We start from the raw sequence: 25,719 nt of genomic DNA on the forward strand, positions 1-25,719 counted from the left end.
TGCATTCCACTCCAGCTTTATCTCCCACATGGTTCTCTGTTCTCCATTCTTTTCACAAAGAACATCTTTCTGTTCCTCAAAATAACATATTCTCTCTTGCCTCAGGGCCTTTGCACCTGCCGTTTCCTTTGCTTCTCCTTCTCCTTCTCCTCCTCTCTCTCTTTTAAAAATATTTTTTTAGTGGTAGATAGATGCAATACGTTTATTTTATTTATTTAATTTTATTTATTCTTTTGACATATGCTGAGGATCGAACCCAGTGCCTCTCATGTGTAGGCAACTGCTCTACCATTGAGCTACAATCCCCTCCCCCTATTCTCTTGCTCTATTTTCTTCTTCACTTCTCTTGTCTTGGGGGCAATTTCATCATTATGTAGGTGAACCCGTCGATATTTGGAACCCTCATTTCCTTCACCTGCTTAACTCCAATGACCTTTGGCTCTCCTGACTCTGCCATGACTGCCCCTCTGAAATCGAGCTTCCAGTCTCTTGCTCTATGGCTCTCAACTCCTCTGCCTCCAGCTCATGGGTGTCCCAGACCCCAGTGCAGCCTCTTCTTCCCTCCTGGCCTCACTTCCTGTCAATCTCTGACCTCTCTCTGTTCTCTGCTGTTCTTGCCTAGAAAACCCACCACACTGGGTAAAATAGATGCCCACCAGTCCTGTCCCTACCCTGACAGCTGCTCGCTGCTGGAGAAAAGACTCAACCATGCCAAGGGGGCTCACTGCAAATATAAGATCACCCATTCCCCAGGGCCACCACGCCCACGCTGCCCTACCTACCCGGGTTCCCTACAGACATTCCCAGTCTCTTTCACCTTGACCCCGTCGACCTTGACCCCATGCTCTCCTCCTGCCCAGGCCTCATCTCTAGCTTCTTTCAAGCTAAAATCTTCTCACTAGGGCTGTTTTCTCCTGTCCCTGAGTCCCTCCCAGCAGCATTTCCGTCAAACTCCTGTAATTCACCAAATTGAAATGGCTTTAATGAGGTCTTTGATGCCACATCTTGCCTTAAACAATTGTCTTCATCTCATTATTCAACCTTATAACAAAATGGACTACTTCAAAAAATTGTTGCCAAATAAACATAATGGAAAGTTTACTATCTTAGCCTTTTTTTTTTTGTACCAGGGATTGAACTCAGGGGCACTTAACCACTGAGCCACATCCCCGGCTCTTTTATATATTTTATTTAGAGACAGGGTCTCGCCTAGTTGCTGAGGCTGGCTTTGAACTCTTGATCCTTCTGCTTTAGTCTCCCAAGCTTCTGGGATTATGCGTGTGCACCTCCGTGCCTGGCTTAACCATTTTTTTAAGTGTGTGGTTTGGTAGTGTTAAGTGCATTCAGGTTGTTGTGAGATCAATCTCCAGATCTTTTTTCATCTTGCAAAGCTGCAACTGTGTACCCATAAAACAACTTTCTTGTCACCTTTTCTTCCAGTCCCTGGTAACCAATATTCCACTTTTTGTCTCTATGAATTTGACTCCTCTTACTTTCTCATATAAGTGGATTCATTCATGGCACCCAAACAGGCTGGTAGACCAATGGTACAGAATAGAGGACACAGAGACAAATCCACGAAATTACAACTACCTTATAGTGGACAAAGGTGCTAAAAACATACAATGGAGGAAGGACAGCATTTTCAACAAATGGTGCTGGGAGAACTGGAAATCCATATGCAACAAAAATGAAATTGAATCCCTTTCTCTCAACATGCACAAAAGTCAACTCAAAATGGATCAAGGAGCTAGGAATCAGACCAGAGACTCTGTGTCTAATAGAAGATAAAGTTGGCCCTAATCTTCATCACGTGGGGCAGGCCCCAAATTTCTTAATAAGACACCTATAGCACAAGAGTTAAAACCAAGAATCAACAAATGGGACGTATTCAAACTAAAAAGTTATTTTCTCAGCAAGAGAAATAATATGAGAGGTGAATAGGGAGCCTACATCCTGGGAACAAATTTTTACCCCTTAAACATCAGATAGAGCTCTAATCTCTAGACTATACAAAGAACTCAAAAAGTTAAACAACAAAAAAGCAAATAACCCAATCAATAAATGGGCCAAAGACTTGAACCGAAACTTCTCAGAAGAGGATATACAATCAATCAACAAATACAGAAAAAAATGCTCACCATCTCTAGCAATCAGAGAAATGCAAATCAAAACTACTCTAAGATACCATCTCACTCCAATAAGAATGGCAGCCATTATGAAGACAAATAACAATAAGTGCTGGAGAGGATGTGGGGGAAAAAGGTACACTTGTACATTGCTGGTGGGACTGCAAATTGGTGCAGCCAATTTGGAAAGCAGTATGGAGATTCCTTGGAAAGCTGGGAATGGAACCACCATTTGACTCAGCTATTCCCTTTCTCGGACTATACCCAAAAGACCTAAAAAGTGCATTCTACAGGGACACAGCCACATCAATGTTTATAGCAGCACAATTCACAATAGCTAGAATGTGGAACCAACCCAGATGCCCTTCAATAGATGAATGGATTAAAAAATGTGACATTTATACACAATGGAATATTACTCAGCACTAAAAAATAACAAGATCATGGCATTTGCAGGCAAATGGATGGCATTAGAGCAGATTATGCTAAGTGAAGTTAGCCAATCCCTAAAAAACAAATGCCGAATGTCTTCTCTGATATAAGGGGGGTGACTCAAAATGGGATAGAGAGGAAGAGCATGAGAAGAAGATCACCACTAAATAGGGAAGAGATGTGGGAGGGAAAAAGAGGGAGAAGGGGAGTTGCACAGAAGATGGAAGGAGAACCTCATTATTATACAGAATACATATATGATGTTGTGATGAGAAAAATAAAAAAGTGTGTCACATTAGATTGGATAGAGAGAAAGGATGGGAGAGAAGGGGAGGAGTAGGGGGGATAGGAAGGGCAGCAGAATAGAATAGACATTATGATTAATGTTTGTACATTCCATGTGTATTATATGTCAAAATACATTCTGCTGTCATATATGACTAAAAAAATAAAAATAAATCGTATGGTTAAAAAAAATAAGTGGACTCATTCAGTGTTTGTCTTTAATGGATTTTTCATTGCTCTTAGCATAATATATTCAAGGTTCATCCATGATGTAGCATGTGTCAGAATTTCCATCCTTTCAAAGGCTGAGTCATATTCCACTGTCCGTATATGACATTTCTTGCTTATTCATCTGCCAGTGGACATCTGGGTTGCTTCTAAATTTTGACTATTGTGAATAATGCTGCCATAAATGTGGGTGTACAAATAACTCTTTGAGATCTTGGTTTCAATTATTTTGGATATATACCTAGAAGTAGAATTGCTGGCTCACATATTAATTCTATGTTTAAATTTTTGAAGACCCACCATACTGACCATACTGTTTTCCACAGTGGTTGCATTATTTTTACCTTTCCACCAAGAATGTACAAGAAAATATATTATTATTTTTACATAGACATGGAAAAGTAGGAAGAAAAGGAAGAAATATGAAATAAGTAAAAAATAAAGACGACATGAAATCTGAATGTTTGGGAAGGGGGAAGGAGGGCCTAAGGTGAATCAGGACTTGTGCAGTAAGAATGCTTCCAGGATGTGGCTAGGGACTTGTTAACTCCTGCTCACCTGAGATGTTATCTAATATTATTTGTGAAAATGCTGTCAGAAAAGAACTGTGTTAGGCAGTTCCCTCCTTTTCTGGTAGAGAATTCTCTATTTTCCTATAGAAAGTTTCCAGCAGGCAGCTCTTGAAATCAAGTGCCCAGAGGTCAAGTGTGTGCAGGTTGTATGAGATGTTTGGATGTGGCGAGGGAAATTCCATTTTCTTTCGAGCCAAAGCACATTTTAAGATTCCAAACTACATCTGATCTTTTAGACTCCATATTGGATCATCTGGTTTTGGAACTTGATCTGATATTTAGCTTTTCTCTTTTTTCCCTTCACAAATGTATGCACATCAGCTCAAGTTCAGGGAACTTACATTTGAGAGAGTCCCTGATTTGAGCCCACATGATAATTCCCATTTTCATGTCAATTGTAGTAAGGTTATGAGACTTATATTCCTAATCACTAGTTCTAGCCTGTCAGTTTTTCCATTTTCTACACATTTATTTGACATAATAAGGGCAAACTCAGTAAAATATTCAAATAAGTGCACAAACAATCTCTCTTTCCTGGATAAAAGTGGGGATAGCGCGAAGATTGAACCATAAGCTGGCAGCTGGCATGACAGCTTGTTGGGTAAGACTACAAAGACACCCCCCCCTCCTCAACCCTGGCCAAGGGCAACTCTGTGAAGCAGTGTCCTGCTATAGAGGGGTTTGAAGAAAATGGAACTCTATCCATTTTGGGGGAGATGCTTAGTTTGTAACATTAGACTCTCTTGCTTCTGTCACGCCTATTTCTCCTACCTTATATGTTCATTTTTTAAAATAGGATCTTGTTATTGGCTGAATTATGTTCCCCTAGAATTCATTATGTTGAAGTTCAGACCCTTTAGTACCTCAGAATGTGACAATATTTGAAGACAGGGCCATTAAAGAGGCAGTTAAAGTAAAATGGTGTCTTGTGGGTTGGACTCTAATTCAACAGGACTGGTGTTCTTTTAAGGAGACTAGCACACAGATACACATGGAGGGAAGGCTATGTAAAGACACAGGGGAAAAGGATGGCCATCTACAAGCCAAGGAGAGACGCTTCAGAAGAAACCCCCTCTGTTGACATGGTGATCTCAGACTCTAGAATTGTGAGAAAATATATTTTTGCTGTTCAAGTCACCTAGACTGGTTGTTACAGCAGCCCCTAGCAAACTATTACAGAGGTCTTTGGCCATATACTACCAATTTTGTTGAGACCTCTCAGTAAGCTTTGCAGGGCCTTCTGGGTCTTGGCAATGGGTAAGCCCGTCCTTTTGAGGCCCACATGAAGAGCTGACATTGTGAACAGTTGGAGGACTTCTCCAGGGTCACATACTCAGGTAGAGGCCAGACTATAGGCTTGAATTCATCGCATACCACATAAGTTTCTTTAAGAGAGTGGGATGCGACAATTTTTAGTTTATTGAGAAAATGCTGTATAGGGTCTAAAATCTGGATATGTCCATACAATTACTTATTCTCCCTTAGGTTAAATGATATTTATAAATGCTTTATACTAACAGAAAAAATGGAACTAGTTATAAGAGGGATAGAGGCAGTGATAGAGGCAGAAAGATTTTTATAAATCTACCCTTAGATTTCTGCCAAGAGGAAAAGAATATAGAAAAAAAAATCAAACAATTACAAATCATTTTTTTTAAAAGAGTATTTTATTATTATAAAAGTAATAGATAATTTGGCATAAACTTTGAAAGATAAAAGTTTAAAGAAAGAAACATGATTTCCCACAAATAACTATTATTAATATTTTGAATCACTGTCCTCCCAAGATTTATTTTCATGCATATGTGAAAACACACATATATTATGAAATGAAATTATACTTACATGTGCTGTGTCAGAGACTCTGTGCTATTAAAAAATATTTTATGGACATTTCTCAGCCATTAAGTATTCCTTAAAAATGCAAATTTTATGGTTTCATTCTAATATAAATATCCCATGCTTTATTATTTATTTAATAACCTAATCTCAGGCAAAATTAAGTTCATTTTCTAATCAGAAATATGGAAAAAATGTTAATGGAATAATGTTGAAAAGTCTGGTATGGAAAAAACATTTTACATCTACTGTGACACATTTCTCTCTCTTTTTTTTCCTTCCCCCTCACACCATCATATATGTATTTTGTATAATGATAAGGGTCTCCTTCCATCTTCCATGCAATTCCCCTTCTCCCTCCCATTCCTTCCCACCTCTCTTCCCTGTTTAGTGGTAATCTTCTTCTCATGCTCTTCGTCCCTACTCTATTTTGAGTCACCCCTCTTATATTAGAGAAGACATTCGGCATTTTTTTTTTTTAGGGATTGGTAACTTCACTTAGCATAATCTGCTCTAATGCCATCCATTTGCCTGCAAATGCCATGATCTTGTTATTTTTTAGTCCCGAGTAATATTCCATTGTGTATAAATGTCACATTTTTTAATCTATTCATCGATTGAAAGGCATCTAGGTTGGTTCCACATTCTAGCTATTGTGAATTGTGCTGCTATAAACATTGATGTGGCTCTGTCCCTGTAGAATGCTCTTTTTAGGTCTTTTGGGTATAGTCTGAGAAGGGGAATAGCTGGGTCAAATGGTGGTTCCATTCCCAGCTTTCCAAGGAATCTCCATACTGCCCTCCAAATTGGCTGCACCAATTTGCAGTCCCACCAGCAATGTATGAGTGTACCCTTTTCCCCACATCCTCGCCAGCACTTGTTGTTGTTTGACTTCATAATGGCTGCCAATCTTACTGGAGTTAGATGGTATCTTAAGAGTAGTTTTAATTTGCATTTCTCTGACTGCTAGCGATAGTGAGATTTTTTTATATACTTATTGATTGATTGTATATCCTCCTCTGTGAAATGTCTGTTCAGATCCTTGGCCCATTTGTTGATTGGGTTATTTTTGTTGTTGTTTAATTTTTTTGAGTTCTTTGTATGCTCTAGAGATTAGAGCTCTATCTGATGTGTGAGGGGTAAAAATTTGTTCCTAGAAGTAGGCTTCCTATTTGCCTCACTTATTATTTCTCTTGCTGAGAAAAAAACTTTTTTGTTTGAATACATCCCATTTGTTGATTCTTGATTTTAACTCTTGTTCTATAGGTGTCCTATTAAGGAATTTGGAGCCCGACCCCTTGAGATGGAGATTAGGACCAACTTTTTCTTCTATCAACTTTTGCTTCTTTGATTTCTAGCTCCTTGATCCATTTTGAGTTGACTTTTGTGCATGGTGAGAGAAAGGGATTCAATTTCATTTTGTTGCATATGGATTTCCAGTTCTCCCAGCACCATTTGTTAAAGATGCTGTCCTTTCTCCATTGCATGCTTTTAGCACCTTTGTCTAATATAAGGTAGTTGTAATTTTGTGGATTGGTTTCTGTACCATTGGTCTTCCTGCCTGTTTTGGTACCAGTACCATGCTGTTTTTGTTATTATTGCTCTGTAGTATAGTTTAAAATCTGGTATCACTATACCACCTGTTTCACTCTTCCTGCTTAGAATTGCTTTAGCTATTCTGGGTCTTTTATTTTTCCAGATGAATTTCATGATTGCTTTTTCTATTTCTGTGAGGAATGCCGTTGGGTCAGGAAAAACATTTTTAAAGGACAAATTATATATTCACTTACCAAAAAATTAAGAATCTTATTTAGATGATTGCAGTTGAAGTCATTCTTTTTTAGTAATTACGTATTGTCACAGGAGCTAGTTTAGTTTTACTGGAAGAAATTTGATTAAGATGTGAAATTAAATAAAATTTATTCTTCTTGATTCCTTCTTTTCATTCCATCATTAACTAATGGTTATTTTTATTTTCACTTTTAGTGTGCTCACCTGAAAAGGTGCTTGTTCTATACTCCCCAAATGTATCTTTTCTCCTTATATTTGCTTTTCTTTCTGAAATGACAGGGTCTGGGATGTTTTTCAACATTTTCTGAAATTCCCAGTGTGTGAAACGAATTCAAAAGGCCTGACCTTTTGTGCTTATGAAAGTATGGAAGAAGTAAAAAATGTTAATGTACTTCCTTTAAAATGGGCAAAACTATAAGGTTTTACAAGGCTTTGTGGCAAAACTATCGCATTACTGTATCCATGTTGCATTTGTGAAGGGCTTAGTACATGCCAGGCACTTGTTCATAAACTATATTGTTTAATTCTCACTCTTCTCCCACAATTTAGGTCGTTTATTTTTTTCCATTCCACATGAGCAGAATCTGAGTTTAAAAAGGTTGAATCAATTGTCAGGGAGCACATAGACCATAAGTGGTAGCCCAGAGCATGTGTTTCTTTCATTACGCAACCCACATTTTTCCGATGACCAGGACAGCTACTCAAATCATTTTCAGGCTCCTTTAATGTGTATTCAGTGGCAAAGAGCATGCACATGAAAATCAGTTGTGACAATAAAGTAATCGGACTCATTTAGTGAATGGCTACGGGAATCATTCTTATTGTTCCATAGTCACATACTTATATTATGGGCAGGACCTACCCTTGGAGGCACACGTGAGTGTACATATACATGTATATAAAAGATAACCAGAGAGTGATACCACTGTGCCTTTGAAACCTTCGAAATACAGCCACAGCCTGCAGACAAAACAAAGTTTGGAGCTGAATGTTGTGGTACAATTTATCAGGCTGGAAAAGATGCTTGGAAGATTAATACTAGGAAATGCAATGATTTTAAAAAATATTTTAAAAAATTTATTCGAATTAGTTACACATGACAGTAGAATGCATTTTTAAAATTATCATTCTTTTTAAAATCCTTACTCTTTTAATTTGATATGGGGTACTAATTCTCTGGCTATGACCTTGGTTTATCTTGACTCTTTTATTTATATCTCAGATAAGTTGGTTGGTGGAGGTAGCAGGAGAGTCCTGGGGTCCTGAAAGGTGGGGCACAGAGGGGGAAATAATAGAAAGGGAGGTTGGGTGGGAGCCCGAGTAGACCCTCCTTCCCTTCTCCTTTCAGTCCCAATGTGGGAAAGGCATCTTAGGTGGCAGTGCCTTTAATGTCCCTGGGCCCCACCTCTTGGTGGGCTAGCCTGGGTTTTGAAGCCCCCTAGTCTTGCCATATGTATATAAATTATAAGTTTGGCATTTCAGATGATTTTTTCCAGTCCCAGACTTGGGGTTGTCTCCCTTTCCTTGCCTCCCCAAGCCCTTACTTCTCCAGGATCACCAACTCCTGTTGATTCCATGTCCAAAAATATGCAACGGATCAGATCACATCACCCCGCTTCCACCACCCACACCATGGTTCCAGCCACCTCATCTTCACCAAGGCCAATAAGGCCTGGTTGGCCTCCATCTCTCAACCCAGCCTGAAAATGGCAGCCACAGCAAACTGATTCAAGCGTGAATTCAAACCCCTCCACAGAGTTCTTTGTTCTCCCTGCTATTGTTCCTCATGCCTGCATTTCTTCCTTGTGGCCCCTGTCCTCGTGTGCAGCCACACGTTTCTCTCTGCCTGTGTTTCAGCTCTGTCTTCCCCACTGGCCTGTGAACCACAGGAAGGCAGCTCCGGACACCGGTCAGCGCTGCTCATAGATAGCTATTAGATTTGAAGACAAGTGATTGGCTCTGTTAGGGTTTGGATGTGTCCCTCAAAAGCTCCCATGTGAGACAATGCAAGGTTTGGAGGAGACATGATTGGGTTACAGCCTTAAACTAATCAGTGTATTAATCCCTGATGGGATTAACTGAATGGTAACTGGAGGCAGGTGGGGTGTGGCTGGAGGAAGTGGTTCACTGGGGGTGTGGCTATGGGGTATATATTTCTATTTGGAGTGTTTCTGCTTTCTGATCATCATGTGAGCTGTTTCCCTCCACCACACTCTTCTGCCATGATGGATCTGGCTCTATTTGGACGAGACCTCTGAAACTATGAGTCTTTAAATAAACTTTTTTTTTCTTAAATATTTATTTTTTAGTTATTGGTGGACACAATATTTTTATTTTATATTTATGTGGTGCTGAGGATCAAACCCAGTGCCTCACGGATGTTAGGTGAGTGCTCTACCACTGAGCCACAACCCCAGCCCCTTAAATAAACTTTTGATCCTGTACAGTTGCTCTGGTAGGGTCTTTTAGTCACAGCAGTGAAAAAGCTGATTTGAACAGACTCGGTGCCTCATGTCAGTTCTGAATCTTGTCCCCAGTGCTTGATTAAAGCCGCCATCCATGCAGCCTCTCCTGGACACTTCCAGGGATGGATCTCTCACAGTCCCTGAGAACATGTCTCTTGTATTTGACCGGAAAGCAATGCACTGGATTTCAGTGTCGGAAGTAAGGTTTGTTACTTTCCTGTCCAGTACCAGATGGGGACTTTGGGTCAGTGAATTGAGTCCCCTTGAACTCTGAGGGGCAGTTAGCTGGGAGTGGATGGCAATTATCCTCACTCTTTTCTGGGGCAGGCAGGACACTGTGGGTCAAGAGCAACCCAGCTACTGGTTCCACCCCAAGGAAGCAGAACGGAAGGGAGGAGGGGTGGGGGGGCTTGGCAAAACTGAAAACAGGAAAATCTTCCCAGGGTACCCATGTCCTCACTCAATTGTTTTAGTTGGAAAACTCCCCTCGTTTAGCAGATGCAATTCCAGACTCTTTGGCCTTAACTTTCCTCCCACCCGTAGTGTTTCTAGGGAACCCAGTGCACTTGTGTCCTGGGGACAAAGCAAGTGTGGGGGTCGATTCCGTTCTCATGCCCTCTCTGACCTCACTCCTGGAACTGAAGTTCACAGTGGTGCAGATTGTGGCCTGGATCTGCAGAAGGAGCCCTGCCCATCTCCCAGTGTTCCAGCTTCTTGCCCCAAGTGTGAATTATTTAATGCAGGCTTATCAAAGGTAGTGGCAGGGAGTGAGACATCCAACTACATCTGGGAAAAACAAGATTGAAGTTTGAAAGCCTGACAGTATTCAGGCCATGTCCCCAGGGTTTAGCTCTTCTGTTAAGTAGTAATCTAACCCCGTGATGATCTCAATTAATTGGATATTTTCCCTAGTCTCTTTTAGTCTGTGCTTAGCACTGGGTTCACAAGCAATTTTCAATCCAGCAGAGGAAATGTCCCCCCGACCCCCGCTTTCTTCTTCCTTTGATTTTAGTGATTCACCATCAAGATAAAAATCTATCAGTGTGGTCAAGCAAGGCTTGGACCTGGAGAGATTTGGCATAAGCTTGACTCAACCACCCTCAGTGGAACTTGGGACAATTCACTCACCTTGCTAAGCCTCAGCATCCTTATCTTCAGACTGGAAAAAACACCTGCCACTAGGTCATGGTGAGAATTAACTAAGTCATGGAGGTATTCAGCACTGAGCTGCCACACCCCATATGTGATTCCCCCTTCCAAACAGAATCTCCAACTTCAGGCCAACTATGGCTTCTCAGTCTGTTTAGTTGTTCGCTCTTGATTTCAATATTTGCTGATTTGCTGTATTACCACCAGGGTCCTTGGCATCCCTGATGGGGAGTCGAAAGCAAGGTGGGGAAGGTGATTTGGAGCACATGATTTGGAAACAGGCTCCTTCGGAAGTTTTTAATAGTCTCTCCCCCGTTCATTTCTACCAGTTTTGGACAAAAAGGACAATGTGAGCTTGAAAAATCAGAATCCCTCAAGTGTCCTACTTTATACTGTGATTTCAATCAAGTTTTCTCCTGAGCCTTTGACTAATGCTGATAATAAAGGAAAAAAGAACAAAGACTTGAAAGAGATAAGCTTATATTTTCTGGATAGAAAAACAGAAGTATGGAAAACTATTATGATTCTCTCATTAATTTTCCAATTTTTCTAAGTGATACTTTTTTAGCATTATTATCAGGAAAGAAAGCACCCAAAACTTTCTGAAATAATGAACTGAACAAATTAATTTAAAATTTGCCATGCTTCTGAAAGAAAGGGTATATCTGCAGAGTCATCCAAAGCAGGAAACAGGAGTTCCCAGGCACCCCAAGGTCACTCACACTGGCTAAAAAGCTCATGGACAGTTGAGAAGGAGCACTTGGTAGACTCTTGCAGAGTAGTACACGGGGCTCAACCCATCCAGCATGTGCTCAGTAAGAAATGGCTACACTGCTGTAGCTCATCTCCTCTGAGCATCTCTGTACATTTTACCCTATTGATTTTCCTTGGTGTGAAAGAGCTCCTTACCTTACAAATTCCTGATACCCAGTGATCCAATAACCTTTCACTCGGTCCACCTCTTGAAGATTTTACAAGCCTGTATCACCACACTGAGACCAAGCTGACAATACATGAGCCATTTAGGGGTGGAACAGGTACCCAAACAACAGCAACACTATTTCTTTACTATATTGTTTAGGTCTTCAGGGCTTGTTGTAATTAATATTCCATCTAATACTTGATATTGTTGATACTGAAAATTTGTCTATTCTTTCCTTCATCAATGTTATTATAAATTTGTGAGTTTTATGAATCATTTCAAGCAAGCAGATCTTTGTCTTGTTGACCTCTTCCATTGTCTCTATTTTCAATATAATCAATCTCTGCTCTGACCTTCATTCATTCTTTCTTCCGCTTGATTTTTGTTTATTTGCTCCTCAACCACCCACCTCCACAACACCCAAGATTTCCTAGTTGGTAAAAAATTATTATTAATTTGTGTCTATTCCTCATTTCTATTTTTTTTAGTTCTAATCAGTTATGCATGACAGTAGAAAGCTCTTTGATTCATTGTATATAAATGGAGTAGAATTTTTCACATTTCTGGTTGTGCATGAAGTAGAGTCACACCATTTGTGCAATCATGCATGTAGGGTAATGATGACCATCTCATTCCACCATCTTTGCTACCCCTTGCATCTCCCCCCTCCCTTTGCCCCATCCAAAGTTCCTCCACTCATCCCATGTCCCCCCTGTTATGGATTAGTATCCACTTATCAGAGAAAACATTCTGCCCCTGTTTTTTTGGGATTGGCTTATTTTGTTTAGCATGATATTCTTCAACTCCACCATTTAACTGAAAATGCCGTAATTTTATTCTCTTTTAATGCTGAGTAACATTCCATTATGTATATATACCACAGTTTCTTTATCCATTCACATGTTGAAGGGCATCTAGGTTGCTTCCACAGTTTGGCTATTGTGAATTGTGCCGCTATAAACATTGAAGTGGCTGTGTAACTGTAGTATGCTGTTTTTAAGTCCTTTAAGTATAGAATGAGGAGTGGGATAGCTGGGTCAAATGGTGGTACCATTCCAAGTTTTCTAAGGAATGTCTACACTGCTTTTCAGATTGATTGTACCAGTTTGCAGTCCCCCCAGCAATGTATGAGTGTGCCTTTCCCCCCACATCCTCGCCAACACTTATTGTTGCTTGTATTCTTGATAATAGCTATTCTGACTGGAGTGAAATGAAATCTTAGAGTAGTTTTGATTTGCATTTCTCTAATTACTAGAGATATTGAACATTTTTTTCATGTATTTGTTGATCAATTGTATATCTTCTTCTGAGAAGTGTCTGTTCAGCTCCTTAACCCATTTATTGATTAGGTTTGGTTTTTTGCTGTTAAGTTTTTTGAGTTCTTTATATATCCTGGAGATAAGTACTGTATCTGATGTACAGGTGGCAAAAATGTTCTCCCTAAATGTAGATTCTCTCCTCACCTCATTGATTGTTTCTTTTGCTGAGAAGAAACTTTTTAGCTTGAATCCTCCCATTTATTGATTCTTGATTTTATTTCTTGTGCTTTAGGAGTCTTGTTAAGGAAGTCAGAGCCTGATGCAATATGATGAAGATTTGGGCCTACTTTTTCTTCTATTAGGCATAGGGTCTCTGGTCTAATTCCTAGGTCCTTGATCCACTTTGAGTTGAGTTTTGTGCATGATGAGAGAGATAGGGGTTTAGTTTCATTTTGCTGCATATGGATTTCCAGTTTTCCCGGCACCATTTGTTGAGAAGGCTATCTTTTCTCCAATGTAAGTTTCTGGTGCCTTTGTCTAATATGAGGTTACTGTATTTATGTGGTTTTGTCTCTTCTATTCTGTATCTACATGCATATTTTAGTGCCAATAGCATGCCGTTTTTGTTACTATAGCTTTGTAGTATAGTTTGAGGTCTGGTATTGTAATGCCTCCTGCTTTACTCTTCTTGTTAAGGATTGCTTTGGCTATTCTGGGTCTCTTATTTTTCCAAATGAATTTCATGATTGCTTTTTCTATTTCTATAAGGAATAACATTGGGATTTAAATTGGAATCTCATTGAATCTGTGTAGTATGGCCATTTTGACAATATTAATTCTGCCTATCCAAGAGCATGGGAGATCATTCCATCTTCTAAGGTCTACTTCAATTTCTTTCTTTAGTTTTCATTATAGAAGTCTTTCACCTCTTTGGTTAAATTGATTCCCAAGTATTTTATATTTTATTTATTTATTTATTTATTTTTGAGGCTACTGTGAATGGGATAGTTTTCCTAATTTCTCTTTCAGAGAATCCATCACTGATGTGTAGAAATGCATTTGATTTATGGGTATCGATTTTGTATCCTGCTACTTTGCTGAATTCATTTATTAATTATAGAAGTTTTCTGGTGGAATTTTTTGGATCCTCTAAGTATAGAATCATGTTGATGGCAAATAATGATTGTTTGAGTTCTTCTTTTCATATTCATATCCCTTTATTTTCCTTCATTTGTCCAATTGCTCTGGCTAGAGTTTCAAGGACTATGTTGAATAGAAGTGGTGAAAAAGGGGATCCCTGTCTTGTTCCAGTTTTTAGAGGGAATGCTTCCAATTTTTCTCCTTTAGAATGATGTTGGCCTTAGGTTTAGCATAGATAGTTTTTACAATGTTGAGGTATGTTCCTACTATCCCAAGTTTTTCTAGTGTTTTGAACATGAAAGGGTGCTGTATTTTGTCAAATGCTTTCTCTACATTAATTGATATAAACATATGATTCTTATCTCTAATCTATTGATGTGATGAATTAAGTTTATTGATTTATGTATGCTGAACCAAGCTTGCATCCCTGGAATGAACCTCACTTATTCATGGTGCAATATTTTTTAAAATATTTTTAATGCAATTTGCCAAATCCACCTTGATTTAGGTCAAAACTTTGGAGTTATCCTTGAATTTTTTCTCTTTTTTTTTCATATCTGACTCATCAGCAAGTTCTGTTGAATTTTCCTTTACATTGCAGTTAAAATCTCTCTACTTCCTATGCTTCCGCTCCTCTACCCTGTTCCAAGCGATCATCCTTGCAGTTTGATGTAGAGTGGCCTCCTTGAGAAGGTGACACCTGAGGGGAGACTTGGAGGAGGAGAGGAAGCTGGCATTGCAGGAGCATGAGGAAAAGGGATCTGCAGGCAGTGGTCTTGCCAGGAGTGAAGCAATGGCCTCTCTCTACAGGGTGAGGTGGCTGTAGTTGCTGTAGTCGATGTTCCCCACAGCCAAATGGTGGTGGGTGGTCACAGTTGAGTCAACAACTTAGGTCAAAGCAACTAACTCTCCAGGAAGCCTCGATGAACTCTGATAGAGATCTACTTCCTTTAGACATAGACTCCTAAAATGGATTCTGGGAAAGACTTCTCAAGAAACAGGCCCTAAGCCAAATCAGTTCCGGAAATGCCCCCGCCCCACATCTGGAGTTTCACAGAGCACACTGGCTTCTTAAAGTCTTTGAAATAAGAAGCATGCTCACTTGTTTAGCTCGACATTTATTAAGCTTTTTGAATTGTGGCATCCTTTGTGTGTATGTGTGTGTTAGTAGAATGTCTCGACACTCCATGGGCCTACCCACTTAGAAATGCTTCTGCAGGCAGATTGGGATGAACCCATTTGGAAAGATCTAATTGTGTTCTCACTGGGAACCAAGTGTTCCTAGGGGCTGGAGAGCAAAGCTCTTGCTAGGATAAGGGTGGGAGAGCCTGGATGATAATATAAAATTTAAAAGGACTGGGGCTAGATCGAGGGTCAAGTAATCACCAATCAAACATTTATCCAGGGTCCCTGTCTTGGGGCATGCGGCAATGTGGCATGAGAGTTGCTAAGCTTTCCATATAAGAGAACAGATAGTGAGCATTCTTTGTTTTGGAGGCCATATGGTACCCTGAAAACAGGCATAGACAATCAGTGGCTGTTTTCCTGGGAACACTTTGTTTGAATTTTGAATTTCATATAACAAATGTATCACAAAATATTTTTCTTCTTTTGATTTTATTCAACCATTAAGAAATGTAAAAATCATTCTTTGCTTGCATAACTTATGAAAGCAAGTGGCAGGGTAGAGGTGATCCACAGGCTGATTTTTGCTAACACCTGCCTGGCGCTCTATACCTAAAGGAGCTCACAGCCTTGTGGCAGTGTTGTGTTAGAGGTCATCACAGCATGTCTGGAGAGCCCAGAGGAGGATCTCCCAGCTCATGCTGGGGATCAGGCTTTGGTGGGCTGGGAAGGAGAGCTGATCAGGCTCTTGGGACTTCTGCTGCATCCTCAGGTCCTGCTTGGGTGTCCCCTGCAGGTTGTGGCTGATTGAACTCAGGCATTTCTTCCTCTGACCTTGCATTGCTTTCTCTCAGGTCTTGGTTCTGACCTCAGTGTTCACCTTGATCTCTCTTGTGGCGCCATGTCCCTCCTTGACTTGGTTCTGTGGTTTATATCCCCATTTGCCCTGCGTTGGGTTCGGGGGCTTTACCTTCAGGGTGCTGCAGCTTTCCAGAGACTGAGCAAACATTCCCTCACTCCTGAGTGCTCCTCTCCCTTGAGGGTGGGCCTTTTCCTGCTCACATTGTTCTTGGCTCCCTGGGTTTCTGACACTCAGGATGAGTACTTGTTGTGGAGGTATGTTGGAGCTGCTTTGCAGCTCGGGAGGCCCAAATGTACCCAGCTCTGATTTTGTCGATGTCTGGTTGGTAGCTTGAAATCTACCTCAGAGAGAGTGTTTACGGTTTATACTATGGAAAGCAGCAAAGTAAATCTGCAAACACAGCAGGTTCCCGGACCTCTCCTCCCCTCCTATCCCTTCACCTCTCCTGTCTTCCCCTTCCTTTTCTTTTTCTGTGCTAGATTACTGGTTTACCAGCACAGCTCTCTAGCTCTCTTTGTCAGCCTAGGTAAAGTGATTCTTTAGATGAGTGCACAACACCACTCACTGATTTATAAAATAGTAGAGTTAGGAGAAGTTTGGATTTATACGTAACTTCAGTTTGCTAAATTGTAAGAAAGAAAGAAAGAAAGAAAGAAAGAAAGAAAGAAAGAAAGAAAGAAAGAAAGAAAGAAAGAAAGAAAGAGAAAGAAAGAAAGATGCTGGGAATATCTTCCTACTTCTGGAATTTTCTGGAACTATTCCTGCTAGACCCTCCAGTATAAGCTCGTCCCCCTTCTGTGCATCAGGCATAACACTTATCACATCTTGATGTCTTTCTGATCACATGTCTATCTTTTGTTCAACTGTTAGCTCCTTGAATGTGGGCCAAGAAAGGTAGCTGTAGAGCATTTAGTAGTGAATTTCCAGGGCTCTCAAGCCAGGATGCCTGGGTTTAAATTCTGGTTTCCATCACCTCTGATCTTAGTAACCCTGAGTGAGTTACTAGGTGACTAGGTCTACCTCATCTGTAGAATGGGCGTTAATAGTGGGATATTCTCATGGAGGACAGGGACCAAACAATGCATGGAAAAGCATCTAGAACAATACCTGTCCTTAGTGAACATTCAGTCGGTTCAGGTACTATTACTAATCATTTTTGTTCAGTTCCAATTGTATTTGTCTGCCACATGTCAAATAGTACATAACTTAATGCATTTCAAATGCTATGAAATGCTAATTGTATGAACAAAAGTGCAAATGGAATTAGAAAAGGGAGCCACCCATGTGGGCTGGGGAAAGAGGATTGAACAATTTGTAGCGTTTGAAGTGGGCTGCACTGGGTTGGTGGAGTGCGGGGAGATGGGGAGGGTTAATTCAGTAGGCATTCCTAGAAGGAACCCTGCTCTCCAAATGGGAAGCTATTTGGTAAAATTAGAAACTGAATGTGAAAATGACTAGCATTAAGCTGATTTTTATCTCAAGGTAGCAGTAGACCTGCTATCAGTATTCCACTTCTCTCCTTCCCAGTGTCTGCTGAAGTGTTACTAAGTGTTTTGCTTTAGGAATATAATAGATTTTAATTATTGAATGATGCGCTTGAAGAGAAAGCAGGAAGAAGTGGAGATTTTTTTTTTCTGCAATTCTGGGGCATCTGTTTTGTGCTTTTTGGGGAAATTAACATTGCCACAGTCTCACAGCCACCCAAAAGTAATGGCATGGTGACTTAGAGATTGCCACCCGTTGGTCCCCTATGCCCCCACCCATGGTCATTTTGCTTTTTCTGAGTGATTTCTTCCTTTTGGAATTCACCTGTGTTGTCTTTTGACAAACCAAAACCAGACTCAAAAAGCTGGGCTCTGCCCTGAGATTGTGCTAAAGAAGGGCTGCTTCATAATGAAGGGAGGAGTATTAATTTGGTTTTTTAAAGGATCTGCTTAGTGATTGAAGTCCACAATATTCTCTTTGAGGTTTTTATTCTCTTGTCGTTGAACAATCTTTCTTTGGCTGATAAAAGTAGATCATAGTAAGAGATGGGGGATTGCATTGTGAAATTTATCCTTTGTGTCTCACTCCCAAATCTGTGGCCTCTGGGGCAAGTCAGATCTGGGTCTGAGTCAGAATTTGGGTCTCTTTGAGTGAATGACCTAAGCCTGTGAAGCACCTTTTATTTTGAGCTTCTCTTTCCTCCTCTGTAAACAGATCATGACACCTGCTTTGAATATGGTTATGAGTTTCATGAAGAAGCAGTCCTGGAGACGCTCTGAGGCAGAGCCCCAGGGGCTTACTAGGTACTCAAGAAAAGCTTCTTGCCTTTTTCCCCCCTATCCCAAAGTTCTTCACTTGCTCTACTGCTTCAAAATTTAATGAGGCCATTGAATTGACCTCAAATCCACCTGCCTATCCCATTCCCAATTGGGCTGGTGATGGGCAGAGAAGATTTGCTCTGTATCCAAGGCTGTGGTGCAAGGGTGTGTGTGTGTGTTTTCCATTCCATTCATTTCTGGATTTTGAGATATTAGAATGTATAATTGATTTTTCACTTGTTCATCTAAGGTGGCATAAAATCTACAAAATTGAGAGAAAATACTTTGTCAATATAAAATAGGTATATTACATACTATATATATATATATTTTATAGTACTGAGGATTGAACTCAGTGCTGTACCACTGAGCTACATCCTCATCCCTTTTAAAAATTTTCTAAAAATTTTGAGACAAGGTCTCACTAAGTTACTTAGGGCCTTGAACTTGGGATCCTGCTGCTTTAGCCTTCAGAGTCACTGGGCTTATGCACCATGTTAAGAAAAACATCTGTTGGAGCATTTTCACTTTAGAACCATTTCTTAATGTTTCAGCCTTCACACTAAGAGAGGTGTTTGTGGGGAGGAAGAAAGTGCATTTGGCCTGTTGAAGACCACGTTCAATTCCAGCTGCTCACGAGCTGTGTGATCTTGGGCTTATTACTTACTCTCTAAATTTGTTTTTCCACTTGAAAAAGGGGAATCATTATAATTGCTCACAGAGTTGTGGCAAATGACATTCTACAGCAGAGTTTGACCTATTTTTCCACTTGTGCCTAATTTGGGCCAATTTCCTCAGGATATAGGGATCTGGGATCATGGGAAGAGTCTGGAGGAGGTACCTCTGACTTTTCCAGCTGGTCCCTTTTCTGGGGGTGGTTTGCCCATTGCCCAGGTGGCATCAGTCCTTTCATGTTGGCTGGAGGGATAGGAGACAACAGCACCCAAGGGGACTGATGTCATGGCTTTGGGAAGGGCAGGGGGAGGGTAGAAGGTCAGCTGGGGCAAAGCTGAGCCTTCGAGGGCAGGAGGAGGTAAGTCAGACAGAGGAGGGTCATCAAGGACAGGTGCTTTGGTCATCTTCAGTTGCTCACAGGCCCTGTTTCTTTTCTTGTGGGTAGAGGCGGGTACCAGGAGGACAGAGGCTGCAGAGGAGTGGAGTGCCCTGGAGGAAACTGGGAAGCAAACTGAGGGTGCAGGTGAGCAAGGTAAGCTATGCTGAGCAACAGAGGAGGTTCTAAATCCTCCAGATGTTCTCGCGCCAGCTGAAGGGAGCACAAAAGTGACAAGCACTCAGTCCTCACAAAATGATGTCCTGATGCCGACTGCGCGTTGCCAAGAAATGATTTGTGTCTGGCCCTCCTGAACCTCAGTCCCCAGCCCCTGGTGCCGGACCAGCAGCATCTTACCTGTTTGCTAAGCATTTCCAGTTCCCAAGCCCTAGCCAGGGAGTGAGCTCTGGTGTCCTTCCTGCAGGCATCTGGCCACACAGAAGGCCTCAGGGAGGGACTCTGGTGGCTCTTTTCAAGGGAAGATTCTCAGAAAATATGGCTCATCTCTGTGGCCTCACGGCTGATCATGCCATGATTTCTGGACATAATTCCTGCTCCTGTGGTCACCTCCTTTGCTCCTTGGCACTTCTGCCTGATCAGTGGACATGCACTTTGGAGAAAGCTCCCTGCTTGCGTATCACCTTTCACTTCTCCTCCTCCCTGGCACTCCCTTCTGCTGCATTTCTGTGAAGTGATGGACCTGAGTTGGGTGGCTGAGTTCCCCTAACATGCTGGCACCCCACCCCCGCGGTGCTGGCTGTAAGCACAGCTGTGTGTATGCACTGGCATTGGGTGAGCTCCCTCACAGGAGGGAGTTGGGGTGGGAAGAGCCTGTGTTTTCTCGAATGAAGTTCCTGATGCTGTGGAATAAGGTGGTTGGAGGGAGGGGGAGACCATTTGTTTTCATCACACTCAGAAGGGGATTTGGTTTGGATGCTCAACTTGGGATTCACAAGTTAACCCTAGACGTGGGGCCTGGTGTCTGTTGAAGATTGCCAGAGTCAAGCCTCCCACTACAATTCCTCTCCTCTTGTTTATGCTTAAGGAGCATGGGACCATCAAAACTTCTAAAGGAATGGTCTTCTGAAACTCCAGTGTTTTAAAGCAAGTTAATGAAGTGGAACACATTGGAAATAATGTGGGCAGAAAGAAGTTCTGGAGCCAGAACTGCACTAACTAGTTTCAATCATTGGGGTGATCTATTCTGACCACATCCCTTTACCATAGGTCTTCCCATCTGTCACAAGCTACTATGTCAAGTGATGTGCGCAAGCACATTGAAATGCGTAAGTGCAAACACCTGGTAGCAATGATGGTAACAGCAGCAACTGATTGTTTTATTTTTATTTTTGGTACCTATGATGGAACCTAGGGACACTTTAGCACTAAGCTACACTCCCAGTCCTTTCTTCATATTTTTATTTTGAGACAGAAACTTGCTAGCCCAGGTCACCTTGAACTTATCATCCCTCTGCCTCAGCTTCCTGAGTTGCTGTGATTGTAGGCCTGTGCCTTGACACCCGCCTGCTGCAGCTCATTTTTACTGAGTGGTTACTATGTGCCAGATACTGCTCTAAAACATCATCTGCACATGGAGTTTTTTAATCTTCACAAGAACTATAGGACAGTTGTTGTCAATAAAAAAACTGAGACAGAGCTCAAAATCATGCAGTTAATGAGCTGCCCCAGGATTTGACTCCAGAGGTCTGACTGCAGAGCTTGTGCTGTTCATTTAGATTTTTTTCCACATCAACAGGAGCGTGGGTAGAAAGGGTGGAAGGTAAATGACACGAATGTGGTTAAGACGGAAGTGATACTAAACAAGCCAGCAAACAAAAAAAAAAAAAGAGCCCTATCCCTTTCTCTCATGGCTTTTTATCACTCCAGAGGAGACAAGGAGACAAGTGTAAATGTTATCTCCTTCAGGAAAATGTGCACTGGACTAATGGCTCCCATGCTGGGTTCCACCCTAGTCCTGAACTTCTCTCTGTCTTAGCAGTGCATTTTATGATTTTTTATTCTTTTGATTTTTAATTGATGCATTATAATTATACAAAATAGTGGGATTCATTATGCTACACTCACACATGCATATACATAATATGATCATTCCCTAGTACCTCCCCTTTCCCACCTCATTCCCCTCCCCCCACCTGTCTGTTCTGTCTTTTTATCTTCCTTCTGTTGTTATTATTATTGTTTGAAGTAGTGCATTTTATATATATGTGAATCATTGTGGTATATTCATATGTGGTCATGGTGTAATTTAATAGATTTCATTTCACAACACTTCCCCATGGCCTCCCTTCTTCCCTTCCTCTTGATTCTGATCCCCTTCCTCAGTTCTTTGGACTCCTATCTATTTTCATGAGATACCTATTTTTTGTCCTTGTTTTCTCTTTCTAGCTTCTGCATATGAGAGAAAACATTTGACCCCTGACTTTTTTAATTTTCTTGTTTCACTGGTGTTTTCCAATTCCATCCATTTGCCAGAAAATGATATAGTTCTATTCTTCTTCTTTTTAAAAGTTAATCAATTATTTTGTTCTAATTTGTTCTACACAACAGCAGAATTCATTTCAATTCATAATACACATATGGAGCATGATATTTTTTATTCCTCTGGTTATATGCAAAGTAGAGTCACCCCATTCGTGTCCTCATATGTGTACCTAGGGTAATGATGTCCATCTCATTCCACCATCTTTCCTGCCCATGCCCCCTCCCTTCCCCTCCCTCTCCTTTGTCCTATCCAAAGTTCCTCCATTCCTCCCAGTCTCCTCTCACCCCCATTATGGATCAACATCCACTTATCAGAGAAAACATTGGGCCTTCGGTTTTCTGGGATTGGCTTACTTCACTTAGCATGATATTCTCCAGCTCCATACATTTACCTGAAGATGCCATGATTTCATTATCTTTTAATTCTGAATAATATTCCATTGTGGGGGGAAAGGGCACACTCATACATTGCTGGTGGGACTGCAAATTGGCACAATCAATCTGGAAAGCAGTATGGAGATTCCTTGGAACCCCTATTCTACCCAACTATCCCACTCCTTGGTCTATACCCAAAGGACTTAAAAACAGCATACTACATTGATGTCGCCACATCAATGTTTATAGCAGCACAATTCACAATAGCTAAATTGTGGAACCAACCTAGATGTCCTTCAGTAGATGAATGGATAAAGTTCTCTTCTTCTTTGTAGAGTCTAAACTCCATTGTTTATATATACATCTCATTTTCATTATCCATTCATTTGTTGATGGGCGTCTAGGCTACTGTGAATTGTGAGCACCGTGTTAGATTATTATCTATTCATGGGTAGGTGGACCCATCTAGACTTTGAGCTGCCTGAAGGCAGGGTTGAAGGCTTTGATTCTGCCTAGCCCCAGCAGGTTTACTTGGAGCTTGGATGCTGGGCCTCTGGATACAGGTGATGTTTTCTCCCCTTCTTTCTTCCCTCTCAATCTTTCCAGATATCTGGATCTCCTTCCTATTTGCTCAGGACAGTCCTTATTGAGAGGCCTTAGGGGTCCATCTGGGTACCAGTGAAACAGCTCTGTGGTCCTCTGAGGGGCTACTCACTTCAGGGTGAATCATCTCCAAATGCATGGGGTTTTCTCATTTGCATTTCTGCAGCAGGAAGCTGATAGTGGTCATTGATGAGGGCCTATCATACTAGGGTTGGACCAGGCCCCTCTGAGGTGCTTGGGAGGATGGGGTAGAAGAGAGATTTGCAAGGGCTCCCTCCACCAGGGACGAAAACTGCCAGGGCAGCAAACCTCAAGGAACAGTTCTGTCTTCTGGGTGGAGGGGATGGGAAAGAAATGGGGCTACCTGTAGTCTCTAGCAGGACCCATTTCCTCATGGCTTATTTATCTCCTTGCACTTTATTCAAAGAGGCGGAGGTTGAAAAAAGTCAGAGTGAGTGGGAGGGCTGTTAGCTGAGGGCAACTGCTACTCACATCCTCTCAGCAGATACAGAGGCCACCTTGCATGGCAGGTGGAGCCCAGGGAAGGAGTCAGACTGGTCTCCTCTGAGCATGCACACCCATCTTACTAGAGCTTACCTCAGTTTCTTTCTGTGTAAAATGGGGAATTGTGGTGAGGATCAAATGTGATTCTATAGTTAGAAGAGTTCGGCACAGTGGACAGTGTAGGGAAGTTCAAACTTTCTCTCTGAAGGTTAGATATTTGAGTCTGCTGCAATAAAATGACAATAGGTGGACCGACAGGAGAAAACCAAAACAAACATTTGATCATAGTTTTATATGACACAGAAGCCTTCAGGCTGAAGATGGAAAGACACAGAGTGAACTCTCCATTTTTGTGTGTAAGTTGGTTGCCGTGTAGACAGCCGTGCAGAAACATGATTGGACAAGTAGGATGATCTAATGGTAGTGACCAGGGAAGGAAACCCAGCACGGACTATCTGTCCAGATTCTTCTTGGCCTGACTGTACAGAATTCCTTCCTTCCTGGTGTGGGGCAGGACTCTCTTGTGACCTACTATCAGACAAGTCAGGTCAGAGCATTTCTTCATGACCAACTCTTTTATAAAAAGGCTGGAGAAAGAGTAATATTTTTAGGTTTTATGGCTTGCTATGGGGGAAAGGGGGCTCTGGTTTCTATGGCCCATTTTGGGAAAGAGAAATTGGATTCTGTGACTTGCCTTGAGGGAGAATGAGGGCTGGAGAAAGTTGGAGAGAAGCAAAGCTTCTCGTGATTTACTTGGAGGTGTTTTTTTCCCCACACTGGAATGCAATATGGACCCAACGAACATGAATTGACAATAAAAACTCCAGAAGGATCTACTGGCTCTTCTGTTACTTCTTTCAATCTAACCTCTGAACTAATACTTCACCTTGGCCCTCTTCTGTTTCTTATTCTTTCCAACATGGAGTCTTGCAAACTGCCGTTTGCTTTTGTTGACGCACATTTCGAGTTAATTCCATGAGCATGTGCTGACTGCAGGCTACAGGCAAATGACTTTGAAATCCGAGGCAGAACTGATGAAGCCAAGAGAAAACCAACTCACCTCCTCTTCTCCCATTTGCTCTTTGCTGGCTTGAGAGGCATTGTGCTAAAAATTTGGTTTCCCAATGTATGTTTAAGAATTTATCATAACGAAAAAAGTACACGTTGGTAACTTAAACACCTGACAAAAGCATCTCAGCATCAAATCATTAATACTCCCACCTGCTGCCAACTATAACTGCTTCCTTTTATCATGATAATACAGACTGTCTGATCTTCTGGTAAAGTTTTTGGGCAGCGGTGTAATCAACATCTGGAAAAATTTGCTTGTGATTTGAGACTTCAGTCAGCTTGTCAACGAAAGACATTGTGCTTTCCCCACATAGGAAGAGTTTGCAATTTAGGATCATAATTTAGAACTTCAATCACGGAACTCTGCAATCTATTTCCTTTGGCATCAGCTCACCTTGTATGGTGAAAATACCTAAAGTTTTACAAAGTACCAATTAATAAGGTAGCACATGGTGATGATGTGGCAGTAAGACGTTTCATTAGGTCCTGGTATATTGCAGAAGAACAAGCCCCTTCATCACTCAATCAGTGGTAAGCATGGGCATTTTTTTGTAAAATATTTTTTTAGTTGTCAATGGGTACAATATCTTTGTTTATTAGTTTATTTGTATGTGGTGCTGAGGATGGAACCCAGTGCCTTAACATGGCCAAGGCAAGTGGTCTACCACTGTGCTACAGCCCCAGCTCAAACGTGGCCATCTTACCTGGATGCCTGGAGGATGGTTAGATCACATCCTGATTTAGAAGGATGACATATTTATTTATTTTTTCCTTTTCTTTTTTTCCCCAGTGCTGGGGATGAAAACTAGGGTCTTGTACATGATAGCAAGTGCTTGCCACTGAGCTATATCCCCAATCCTTATATGTCTTCTTAAGGCAAATCAGAAACAGAATATGCATGTATTCATTCATTTGACAAGTATCTAATATTTTTTGAGATGTTTGATTTATTCAAGCTTGTAAATATAGAAATCTAGACTGCTTGTGAGACTCAAAATGATCCCACTGTTCCCATCCAGCAAAGGATGAAGAAAGTATTCACATCCACATTTTACCCATATGGAAGATCATGAGAACATGCTTCTAGCAGGTATCTGGAACTGGTCCTTGCA

General features: G+C 41.2%; 1 protein-coding gene across 10 annotated transcripts in view; it reads left to right on the plus strand.

The window, feature by feature from the left end:
• Window positions 1-25,719, plus strand: part of Pde1c (phosphodiesterase 1C) — a 603,438-nt gene that overhangs the window by 68,628 nt on the left and 509,091 nt on the right. For 9 of the 10 annotated variants that reach the window (XR_013435068.1, XM_021722262.3, XM_078039881.1 and 6 more), the window contains exon 2: window positions 19,622-19,708. The exons of the other annotated variant lie outside the window; for it this stretch is intronic. Coding sequence is in view for 8 of the 9 variants with exons in the window: in XM_021722262.3 (XP_021577937.1) it covers window positions 19,622-19,708 (87 nt within the window). In the remaining variant the exon portion in view is untranslated. The remainder of the gene's footprint in view (window positions 1-19,621; window positions 19,709-25,719) is intronic. 10 annotated transcript variants of the gene reach the window in all.

The sequence above is a fragment of the Ictidomys tridecemlineatus genome, chromosome 2 (genome assembly GCF_052094955.1).
Source record: "Ictidomys tridecemlineatus isolate mIctTri1 chromosome 2, mIctTri1.hap1, whole genome shotgun sequence".
Classification (NCBI taxonomy): Eukaryota; Metazoa; Chordata; class Mammalia; order Rodentia; family Sciuridae; genus Ictidomys; species Ictidomys tridecemlineatus.